Below are 12,713 nucleotides of genomic sequence, written 5' to 3' on the forward strand. Positions count from 1 at the left end.
AAAACATACTCATGGAAAACGTCTCACAATACAGACAGGTACAAGGTAAAATGCAGAAGATCTGTTTCCACTCTGCTCCCGAGTGCTCACCGGTAACAGGCTCTGGGCCATTCCTTCGGAAATGTTCTGTGCAGTCACCTATGAGCGTATTCAGAGAGTGACAGACACTGCTACACTTACCCCAGCATCCATTAATCCCTTTCATCCTTGGCAAAAGGACCCTGACGGCCACCTGAGTAAAAGACTAAGGCTCTCTTCCTTTTGTACAACTCTGTGTGGTCATGCGACTGAGTACCAGTCAATGAGACATAAACAGACTATTGTGTTGGGTTTCAAGGAAAGCTGCTTAAAGAGACTGAATCGGCTAGGAGGGGGTCCTATTTTGACCTTTCTGTCTGTCCTTAATTCTTCTTAACTCCAATACACTCCAAGGCTAGTACAAGTGTCGTGGACCATGAGGGAACTTTGAGAATGGAAATCATTTGTTTGGATGGTAGAACAGCAAGATAGAGGTCTGCGACCCCAATAACACCAGGGCATCAACATGCCAGCCCTAGACTGCCTACCTCCGGCAGCACTGATGAGGGAAAAATAAACCTCCGTCTTGGCTAAGCTGCTTTTATTTCTAGTCTGCTCGCCAAACACAGTGCCAAATTGATACATCCAAATTTCTTTTTCACATACAAATTAGATCATGATAGAAATACTGTTGTGCAACTCGACTTTTTTCATGAGCAGAGTACTGTTCTACAGTTAAACTTTTCCCATCAACAGTGTATCTTAGACATCTTTGATTTAACAGCTATTAATGGCCATTTAGGTTATTTCCAGAAGCACTCTTCAATGAACGTACTTGTATGTATTACCTTTTTCACAGCTACACAAGAATATTTGTAGGACGCATTCTTACAACTCCTAGGTCAAATTTTCCATTTTTGATCTATAGTATAAATGGCCTTCCTGAAAGGCTATTCCATTAATACACCTACCAGCACACATACCTTCACTAAAGACTTGTAATTATTTAAATGTTTTAATTTACACCAATATTATAGGGTCTGAGAATTTATAAGATTTTTTTTTCATTTGGTATTTTCATTTCTGATAAGTAAAAAATAAATTAATATAAGATTCTGAATAATCTGAATTTCAGAGAGTGAGTGTACATTTATGCTTGAGATTCTGTCAATAGCAAAAAGAAATGGGAGGGCAGGAGAAAAGAGCAGAAAGGAACTAACTAAATGACATATTCTTGCCAAGTGAAGGTCAAAGGATGTCACAACGAACATTCAATTGGAAGTTTCACAGAGAAAGTTGGTGGGAGAAATGAGGGACCCAAGGCACGTGGTGGACAAAGACATTGGTTTAGAAGCACCTGGGCTCTAAGACTCCCTACCACCTTCTCCTTCAAAGCAGTAACAAAGTTTCAGCTAAATATCATTCACATCCATGTTGTTTATACCCAATTTATGGATAAAATGATATATCTGGATTTGCGTTAAAACAGTCCAGGAAAAAAATAAGTAGTGCGTAGACAGCTGAAAAGAGATTAGCAAACATAGATCCTATTGAGACTGAATGAAGGCACAAGGGGAGGTCCTATCAGTTCAAACTATTCTTTTATGTAGATGTGAAAATGTCCATAATAAAAAGTTTGCAAAGTTAATATTAATTGAAAGCACTTCTGGAACGGCAAAGTAAGGAACTCTAAAAACCCACTCATCTGTGAAAACAACAAGACACTGACAAAAATTCTCAAAATCAACTTTTTCAGAATCCTGAAAATGCAATAAAAGCTTGCAAAAACTCAAGGAGTGGGCTTCCCTGGTGGCACAGTGGTTGAGAGTCCGCCTGCCGATGCAGGGGACACGGGTTCGTGCCCCGGTCTGGGAGGATCCCGCATGCCGCGGAGCGGCTGGGCCCGTGAGCCATGGCCGCTGAGCCTGTGCGTCCGGAGCCTGTGCTCCACAACGGAAGAGGCCACAGCAGTGAGAGGCCCGCGTACCGCAAAAAAAAAAAAAAAAAAAAAAAAAAAAAAACTCAAGGAGCATTTATTCAAGACAACGACTGAAGCCCGGCAAGAAGAGCTAACTTGGTGATGTTTTAACTTGTTCTAAGCCCATCCCTTTTCTCTCTAGCTCTGTGGTAGCCTGGGAAACCCACAGCTTCACAGCTACAACAGCTGTGAAAACCAGCAGCCCGGCAGCCCGTGGAGAGGGCGGAACAGGTTTGGAGCTTCCCAAATGCCCCACAGCCAGAAGACTGTCATATCTGATCTGCCCGGTGACTCGCTTGAAAGCTGCATTCTCAGGTCTTCTCTTTATATAACATGACTCAGTTCGCTGTACACACAGACCTGTAGCCAGGGCACTTATGGGGAACAGTGACAAGTGGCAAATGTTGTAACACCACAGCTGCTGGAGAAACAGTATCGCTTGGAACTGCAAAAGGTGAACTAAAAAGCATAAAAGGAAAAACTGGGGAAGATGTCCCTAAGAGGCTCTGATAAGCTCTGAAATATTCCAAGACATTTACAAGGTCACACACAAAAGGGCTGTGCTATGCTCAGGAAAGAACTGAAAGGGCCTAATCTCTCACATCCAGCTAACAACCTTGAGTCTCTACACAAACAAGAAGCAGGGGCTAAGGCAGAGTTGTAGAAGGCATGCCACCAACACACACTCAGAGGCCATCAGCAAAGGCTGCCAGACGAATGGCTCCAAGTACTTAAGGAAATCTCTCTTCAGTCATTAGCTGACCACTAATGGTCAGTACTTTACTAGCCATACCCACCAAGGGATGCAGACTTTACAAAATGAATGCAGGAAACTCACAAAACAAAGGCAACAATAATACCAACGAAAGGCAACAAAAAGCTCCCCCTGGGAATGAGTTACTCTGATATGAGGAGTTGTCACATTATATCACTTAAAATGTCTGGTTTTCCACCAAAACAAGGGCAAGCAAACAGCAACGTATCACCCATATGCACGACACACACACACACAACAGTCAACAGAAACTGTTCCTGAGGAAGGCCAGATATCAGATTTATCGGCCAAGAAATTGAAATCCCCTATCCTAAACACATTCAAAGAACTAAAGGAAATCATGTGTCAAGAATTAAAAGGAAAGTATGAGAACACTATCTCACCAAATAGAGGATATCTATAAAGAAACAGAAATTATTTTTAAAAAAAAAGAAACAAATAGAAATTCTTGAGTTGAAAAGTACAATAACTCAAAACAAAAATTCGCCAGAGGGGTTCAACCAGAGATTGGATCTGGCAGGAGAAAGAAGCAGCGAACGTAAAGCTATGGTGATCCCCACGATCCCTGCTTCAACATGCATGAAGCTCGAAAACACGATACTATGAAAGACAACAGTGACGAAAGGTCACAAATCATATGATTCCCTTTACATAAAATGTCCAGAATAGGCAAATCCATAAGGCAGAAAGTAGATTCCTGGTTGCAAGGGGCTGGAAGGAGAGGGGAGTGGAAAATATTGCTAATGTGTATGAAGTTTCCTTTGGGCGTGACCACGATTTAGGTCGTGGTGAGCGTTACATGACCTCGTGAAATAAACCACTGAATTGTGTACTTTACAAGGGTGAATTTTATGCTGTACAAATTATATCTCAATACTGGTGTTATAAAAAATTAATTTTAAACATATTGGTATTATAGTTTTATCTTTAATCCGTAAAAACGTTCGAGCTTTATTGTTGTGTAAGTTATAAGCAGTGAGTGCGTATACCTAGGTCTATGTTTGGAGACATTTAAGTGATGTCATAATTAAAATAATTAGTCAATAGTCAGATTTTGGTCAGTTTTCCTAAAAGCCACATCCCAACCGTGGCCAGCTAACCTCCCGTGTAGAAGCCTATAGTTCTGAAGCAATAACTAAGTTTTTCCATTATCTCTATCAGCCTTAGCGACTTTAAATTAGCATAATGATGGTTAGAAATTGGTTTCCAATAGTGAAATTAGTGGTTGGTTGGTCAGAATAGTGAAAGTCCAAATGAGTTCTCTCGGGAAATCTGCAGAATGCAAGGTGTCTGAATTAGCCATAATATCCTAAAGATAACACCCTGGAATGAAAAGGGCACAGCAATTTAGGAAGGCCTGTCACCTGAACTCTTGGGGGTTACGCCTCAGATTTATCAAGGTCTTGCGTTGGAGGATTCTAGCTGCCTGATGCCAACTGAAAGGCGAACAGAATCCTGCCTCTAAAACAACGGTTGGCAAAGTTTTTCTGTGAAGGTCTGTATAGAAATACTTTAGACTTTGTGGGCCATCCTGCCTCTATGAAATGATTCATTCTGCCACTGTAACATGAAAGCAGCAACAGGTGACACATAGCAAATGAGCACGGCTGTGTTTCAATAAAACTTTACTGCCAAGACAAGTGAAGGACCATGGTTTGCCAAGCCTGCTCTAGAACCCTGTGTCTGCATCATCTGTAAGAACAGAGAGGAGACTCCATCAAGCTCACGCATCAGGCGCTGGCTCACTGCTGCACGTCTGTGCAAGAGACGTCTGAGCGTGGCTTTCAGGAGAGGCTGGGAGTGCAGCCAGTGAGCAGCAGCCAGCCCTCACCTCCCTCCCACTGTTCGGCAACTACTGTTACCCACCAGGAAGTACCTCACAGCTGTGTCTCACCAAGTTCACAAACTGATGTCGGTCCCTTTGCAGAGGTGCCTCCCTGTTGCATTAATGGCCCTATGATGTGGACTACGTAAGTGAATTTCATGTCAAAAACCAAGGAATACAAATTAAACTTGGGTTAAAAAAAATGGAAGGGCATCCGATACAAAGCACACGTGAAGTTAGGGCCAGGCCAGGAGGGCCCCAGAGAGTTAGAAGACTTGAAATCCAGCTCCAGTCCAGAACCCAGAGGGCTGCCCAGAAACGTTCTAAAGTACGAACTTGCAAAGAATTGGAATCATTCACGGCACCGGAAAAAAGCAAAAGAGTTAATCTCCCAAAACCAATTTTCTGTCATTTTACAATTAGTTTCTTGACTTTCTTAATTGGATTTGAATCCATTTAACATTAAAGTCACTCAGAATTCCCCAAAACCAGCAACCAGAGTGCTAGGCACACCCCGGATAAGAAGTGACACTTGCAGGCCTCAATACTCCTACTGACAGGGTTATCCAACCAAGGCCAATGTTGTTTATCCTTATGGCTTAGGACTCTAGTGTATTAAGGAGAAAAATACCCATTTTATTATCCACTGCCAGTTGTGCTTCTTCTCTCATCAACCTATCCATTGAGAAACGTTCCTTTGATAATATAACTATCATTGGAAGCTTCTGCATGTAGAAGGCTTTAGCGAAGAACGTCTCAAATTTTGGAGACTTAGGCAACCTAGGGATGCTCAGGGGAAAAAAATGCATTTGGGCCCTGCCGTCTGCATTTGTAACAAGGGCCCTTGCTGCTGCTGCTGCAGGTGACCCTAAGACAACACTCCCAGGAGGTAGCCTAGCTCATCTCACCTGGAGCGTCTAGCTAACACCACTGACCTTGGAATCTGGTGGTCCATCCGTGTGCTGAAGGAGGAAGCCAACACAACTACAATTTTGCCACCAATACCATATAAATCAATAAGCCACACACTGAGTTGAGAGTTGACAATAAAAGAACTAATAATTTAATATCCCCCAATCCCATCCCCCCCCACCCAAAGAAAACCCCAGTAGCCTAATCTTTCTAAATTAGGCAGGCAAAGATTCATTCGACTCTACTGTACATCTGCTATGTATCAAGCATTGTGCAAGATACTGGGCGCTGCATCAGTGATGATCAAACAGACACAGCCCCTGATCCTACCACTGGCCAGGAATAGTAAAGAAATTACCACCGGCACTCTGCAAATCAGCTACGTCTACAGAACAGACGTAGCTGTGATGGCAGAACAGAGGCACAGAAAGCTCCAAATGGGATATAACTTATTCTCAGGTGTGAGATCTAGAAATAACAGGATAAGGGAATGCACAAGTGCTCTCCGCCTCAGACCCTCCCAGCTCAGTCAGTAAAAGAAGCCTGGGAATCAGTCACTGGGCCTTAAAATTGAGAAATTAAAATCACAAAAAGCACAGGCCCAAGAGACTAAAACAAAAAAGACTTATGAGCACCAGAGGACTGGAGACAAGGTTTTAAACACAAAACCGGTACTTGGGGTCACCCAACTGGATGTCACAAGGTACCAGTCCTCAGGCCTGACCTCTCACCTCTGCACTCCCAGCACATCCCTGCCTGAAGCAACTCAAGGATGCTTGTGTCCTTGGGCTGTTCTGTGTGCACATGCATGTGTAAGAGAAAGAGACAGACAGGCAAGGCAGGAAGCAAATGATCCAGGGAGTGACTCAAGACAAACAGCCTGACAGAAGAAAACTTGTCATAGTTTAGTGGTCTTAAAACACATTTTTCGAGGTGTGTAAGGGGGAACCCCTCTGGCCTTTAGCTTCTCGCATCTTCTCTCCTGATTCCAACCTCGCTCCCTGCTTTCCCTTTTGGGGAAGTCCTCTCTCCACCCTAGAATCCTACCAAGGGGGTTGACCTGCTTCTGCCTGGCCAGCTACCAACATATAAATAAGTGTGAACCTGGAGGAAAACACGACATCTGGTTTTAGTCCCTAAGGTTAACAGAGCAACCGCCCAGGCACCAGAGACCTCCGTCAGACCTGAGGTCAAGGAGGCAATGGTTGCGTTATGAAAGCAAGCTTATACCGGCCAGCAAGAGCAGCCCAACCTACTTTTGGCCAGGCCTGGTTTTTTCCTTTACCCAAGGGCAGTATGGTTGCAACTTGATACAGCTGCAAGGCAAGTCCTGTTAAATAATCAACTGTGGTTTTAAATGAGCAAGCCCTCCATTTCAGCATGTGGCTCCAACACATAAAATCAAGGAGAAGATTTTCCCAAAGCCTGAGACGTAAGCTACTTACTGACAGCTGGAAGCTTAAGTACTGCTTTTCTTAGAGCATTAACTCCCACTAGCCAATGACTACACACTCTATTAGCCATGTAAATGAACATGTGTCCAAACCTCCCAAAGAAATCGGCCTGAGCTGCAGGGAAATCAGGTAGTGGGATTAAAGAAAAAAGCCACTTAGCCCCACCCCTCCTTTCCGTGTTCTTTTCACTGGGATTTCAAAGAAATGTGTGTTGGTCAAGGATGCTTGGACCAGGAAAGGACCAAATTCCTAGCACCCAGAGACACTCTGAGTGGTTGTCTAAGCTTTTCTGCTCCTTGACCTCCCAGAACCTTCCAGGCCCCTTGGGAGTGTCCAGCTACATCCAGCACCTGCAGTCAAGCTCCCCCAGGCACGTGCATCCCGTCCCTGCTTGCGTGGACCCTCCGTGCCTGATTCACAGAACGGCCACCCTCAGAAAGGACACGCAAAAGCAGTTGACTCCTCGAACTTACCACCACCTTTGTGGCAAACATGTACTTGTCCCGCAGCTGGAAGTCCCTCACTTCCTCCAGGATCACCTCCAGGTTCTCCCGGGACTGGAAGAAGTCTGTACTTCGGAAAACTGTGGAGTAGCCAGAGGGTTCGTGCCGTTCAACGTAGATGGTGTTTGGCTTGTCATAGGGATCGATTCCCCTGGAAGAGAAAAAAAAAGCAGTTGTCATCATCTCCACATTGAGCCGTTGGAGGCGTGGAGGTCCTGCCATGCAGACCATCAGTGAGAACTCAGGATCACCACGGCAGCAGCTACAGGTGATGCTCTCTCTCTGTGCTGCAAACACATGCCTTTGGTGGCTCCTTGGCTCAGTAGAGAGGGAAAGGAATTGCCACTTGTCGAGTATTTGCTGCTGGTACTGTTATTTACAATGCAGCCTGGGTTTTGCTCCAGGCAAGCTCCGGCGGGGCTAGAGGAGAGGGAAAAGAAGGAAAAGTGAAAGGCAAGTGTACTGATCCCCTTGATGTCCTTCAGAAACGCAGGGCTCAACTCTCCCTCTGTGCTTCTGTCCACACTATCCATCCCCCTCTGCCTGGATGCCCTCTGCATAGACTCTCATCTGCACATCTAAATCCTACTCGTCTTCTGAGATCAAGTGCAAGTCCCCCTCTTCCAGGAAGCCTTCCCCCATGCCCTTCTCCCATCACTAGCAATTCCAAGCCTTTTTTACGAGTTCAAGAAAAGGGAGAGAACTGCCTTAAGTGGATTTTGGAATCAGTCTTCTCGCTTTACTCAATGGAGCTTCTTACCCACTATTTTATACCGTTCACCATAATGGGTCTGTCTGAGCTTCCTAGACAGAGTACAGATTCCATCAAAGGCCATGTTTTACATTTCTTTTTATCCTATAGAGTTCCTTGCTGCATTGATCTTTGCTGCATGGATCCATGGACATATTACAGAAGCTCTTCCAAACTGAAAACTGCAGAGTGATTAGATCAAACTACCTCAGAGAAGAATCTCTGCACTGGTGTGTCCCCAAAGAAGGGCCCTAAGAGCAGCCTGGGAGGACAGCTGACCTGCCCGAGGTTTCCTAACATGCACAAGAACACCAAGGCCAGGCGGACCATTTAGCAAGAGGGAAAAACACTGGGAAAAATCTGGAGGAGAGCTTCACAGTGAGGATGCAGTGATGACCCAAGGAGAAGCAGAAGGACTCATTAATGATTAATTCACACAAACCACCTTTGTACGGTTCTATAGACACAATGGCTCTCGGGATAATGAAGGCAATGATAGGAAATTCCTTCCAAGATGTATTGTCAAGAGCAAGTTCCAAGACAGAAGGGATGGGAAGGAAAAGAAAAGAAAGGAGGGAGGAAGGGAGGAAGAAGAAAAGAAGGGAGATAAGAGAGAAAAACAAAAGAGCCTCTTTTTGCAAAGGGGGAAGACTTGACTTTGGCCCTACAATCTGGAGTCTTGGTCAGACACTGGAGAAACCAGCCTGTCCCAATGAGAGAAACTAATGTTCACCGTGAGATGCTCTGTGTGCAGAGCAGGGGAGGGGTGGGGAGGACGTGCTCTCTTCTTTTCCACAATTAGAAGTACTGATTAAAGTACTTCCTCTACCCTAGAGGATATGCAAATTACAACAGGCTGGAGGGCTTCCCTGGTGGCACAGTGGTTGAGAGTCCGCCTGCCGATGCAGGGGACACGGGTTCATGCCCCGGTTTGGGAAGGTTCCACATGCCGCGGAGCGGCTGGGCCTGTGAGCCATGGCCGCTGGGCCTGAGCGTCCAGAGCCTGTGCTCCGCAACGGAAGAGGCCACAACAGTGAGAGGCCCGCGTACCGCAAAAAAACAAACAAACAAACAAAAAACACGCTGGATATTTTTGAAAAGGCAGAGAGGAAGGGACCTTTACCCAGATATTGAGGTGGAGCTCACTTCTACTATTCCTTCGTAACCAAAAGCAGCAGCCAACAGCTAGCAACAGAAAGAGCTGTGACTCTCATCCCAATTCTCTTCCGTCATCCACATCTGAACCTCTCCTTTCTGAGAGCTGCTCCCCCAACAAATTCCTGTACTTGGCAATCGCCCGCCTCCCACTTTCCATGCTCACTGACCCTGACTTCCTGTCCTCTTTACCCTCATTTGGAAGTTCCAAGCCTTGCTCTGTCCCTGAGCACACTCACTGGTCCTCACTTGGCCTCACCCACCTCACTTACAGCCTTTCAGGGGTGCTCCACAGGGCAGCCTTGAAACCCGCCCCCATGGCTCATCCTCTGTCCTGTCTTGCCAACCTCCAGCTCTGGATAACATAAATCACTGGTTTTCCTCACCCCTGCTGCTCCTAGGCTACCACGCATCGTTGAACAAAGTGTGCCTTTATTCTCTGAGAGGTTAGATTACACTCTCACATATTATGGGGAATCCTAGGAGAAATCCCTCAAATAGCCTGAAATTCCCTGACACCAGACATGTAATTGTCTACAATAAGACAGGCCAGCCCCTTCCCCTAGGATATCTATCTGCATGTCTGCACAGAGGCAGAAGGTACAACACAAAAATTCCCAAACGTGAAGCTTCTTTATTTAGTAATCCTGCTGGTTTGCCCTCTTAATATATGATTCTCTAAACAGAAAAAAGAGCAATTTGTCCCTTTAAAGTTCAAAAAAAGCAAAAAAAAAAAGTTCTAATGTACAACCTGGGTAGAGGTTGTACTCGGATGAGAGTGTGGTTATAATCCCTCTAAGACTCTACGACCTCTGCCCAAGGAAAATAATGAGAGTCAGAAAGAGCTGCCCTCTACAAAAAGGAAGTCCAGGGCTTCCCTGGTGGCGCAGTGGTTGAGAGTCCGCCTGCCGATGCAGGGGACACGGGTTCGTGCCCCGATCTGGGAAGATCCCACATGCCGCGGAGCGGCTGGGCCCGTGAGCCATGGCCACTGAGCCTGCGCGTCCGGAGCCTGTGCTCCGCAAGGGGAGAGGCCGCAGCAGTGAGGGGCCCACGTACCACAGAAAAAAAAAGGAAGTCCACTGGAGCCTGAAGATACTCAGCTGTAAGGCCCCTCTTTGCTCCATCCTTTACTGTCCTTAATTACTAAGGAAGCAATATGAACTCAAAGACATTCCTCTTCAAACAGACGGCTAAAAGACGTAGAGACAGGATCTACATCTTGTGGAGCCACTACATTTAATGAGGACTAAAACTACATGTAAAAGTAAAAAAACCAGTAACAAACTGGAAAATATAAATATAAACGAACATACACATACAAGCTCTTTCATATCACAAAGGACCAATCTCAAATATATAAAGAGCTCCTGAAAATCAGTAATAAAGAGATGAACAATCTAATGGAAAAAGGGCAAAGGGCATGAAGAGACACGTCCCCAGAAAAGAAGTAAAAATGACCCTTAGGTTAAAGGATGTTCAAACTCATTCATAATAAGAAAAATGCAAATCAAAACCATACCAAGGGACTTACCTGGTGGCACAGTGGTTGCTCCCAATGCAGGGGCCCAGGTTCGACCCTTGGTCAGGGAACTAGAGCCCATATACATGCCACAACTAAGAGTTTGCATGCCACAACTAAGGAGCCCATGTGCCACAACTAAGGAGCCCGCAAGCCTCAACAAAGACCCAGCACAACCATGTAAGTAAATAAATTAATAAAACAAAATTTAAAAATACAACTATACTGAGATACTAACACACTGGCTGTGGAAAAAGGCATAATTCTATGTTGTTGAGAATGAGTGCAAAATTTGACACTTTCTATAGAAAATTTGGCAAAGTTACAATTTCAATGCTTTAGTCACTGGGAATATATCAGTGCAAAACTGAAAAAAAGTCCATGCCCTCGTGTAGTTTTATTCTATTGAAGAAAGACAAATAATAAGCATAATAAGAGTATATTAGGATGTGATGAGTGATGTGCAAAAAAAGAACAGATCAGGCTACAGCAGACTGGGAATGACAGGAGTAATTGCGATTTTAATGGGATCCTTAGGAGAGGCCCCATCTGGAAGATGTTATTTGAGCAGACTTGAATGAGGTAAAGGAGCAAGCCACAAATATATCTTTAGTAAAAGCATTCTAGACAGGGAAAATAGCAAGTGCAAAGGCCCTGTGGTTAGCTGGCATTTAATCTGAGAAAAGTAATGATGCACATGAAAGGGTTCAAAGCAGAAGAACAACATGATCTGACCTGTTTTTAACAGGATCAGTACGGCCATGCTGAGAAATCAGTTGTAGAAGGACAAGAGTAGAAGTAGAAAGACCAGTTGGATGATTAATGAGTGACAGCAGTGACTTGGAGTAAAGCAGTAGCTGAGTAGTGGATCCTGGGTATATACTGAAGGTAGAGCCAAAGGGATTTCCTGATGGACTGAACGTGAAGCATGAAACAAACACGGAATCAGTCATGACTCAGAGTTTTTCACCTGAGCAACTAGAAACTGAAATGGGGAAGATGACATATGGGTAGGGCTGATCCAGGGTGGTGAAGATCAAGAGGTCTCAAGTTTGGTAGGTGTGAATGGTTTGACTTTTTCCCACTGACCCACCAAGTCCACTCCTGGGAGTCTGCTTTACACATTCGTCTGCATATGTACAAATTCAAGATTATATACATCATCCCCGTAACAGTAAAAGACCAGAAGTGACTAAGACCAGAAACAACCTCTTAAAGGTTAGCCCTGTTGATTTCACTTTCCTTCTCAAAAACCTACAATGGCTCCCCATTGCTTTCAGAATTCAGTCCAAATTCCTTTATCAAGCACTGCAGATTCTGATACCAACATCCCTTTCCAAATTTCACCCAATACACTGTCCGAGGATAAGACTCAGGGTTCTCCACCCAAGCACCACAATGCCTCGTCTCTGCCTTGGGCCATTCTGTTCCCATCTGGAATTCCCATCCTGCACATCTCCAAACAGCCACACCCTACCTGGTGTGCACATCCTGGATCAACAGTAACCTCCTCCGTGGAGCTGCCTATGACCCATCTGGAAGGAGCATGGCCCTCCTCTGGCTTCTTATGCTATGTCCGTGGGACTTCATGCTTCTTTCATGATGTATGTTACATGCACAAAATGTCTCTTCTTCTCTCCTAAACTGCAATCTCCTTAATAACTATATCCATCAGTTATTCAACTTCTTACATCCTAAAGCATGTTTTATATTCAGCAGACATTCAAAAAAAATATGTTATGAATGAACAAATGAACGAATTTTAGAGAAAAATCCCCACTTCTGATATGATGCTCTAAAAATGAAGGTCTTTTAGAAAT

The 12,713-nt window shown here is 44.7% G+C and overlaps 1 protein-coding gene across 1 annotated transcript in view; it reads right to left on the reverse strand.

The window, feature by feature from the left end:
- SORL1 (sortilin related receptor 1) overlaps positions 1–12,713 on the reverse strand; it is a 162,666-nt gene that overhangs the window by 117,757 nt on the left and 32,196 nt on the right. Inside the window, exon 6 of the mRNA XM_081241421.1 lies at positions 7,436–7,616. Coding sequence (XP_081097547.1) covers positions 7,436–7,616 — 181 coding nt within the window. The remainder of the gene's footprint in view (positions 1–7,435; positions 7,617–12,713) is intronic.

This window comes from Mesoplodon bidens, assembly GCF_964165515.1.
Source record: "Mesoplodon bidens genome assembly, chromosome: 7".
Lineage (NCBI taxonomy): Eukaryota > Metazoa > Chordata > Mammalia > Artiodactyla > Ziphiidae > Mesoplodon > Mesoplodon bidens.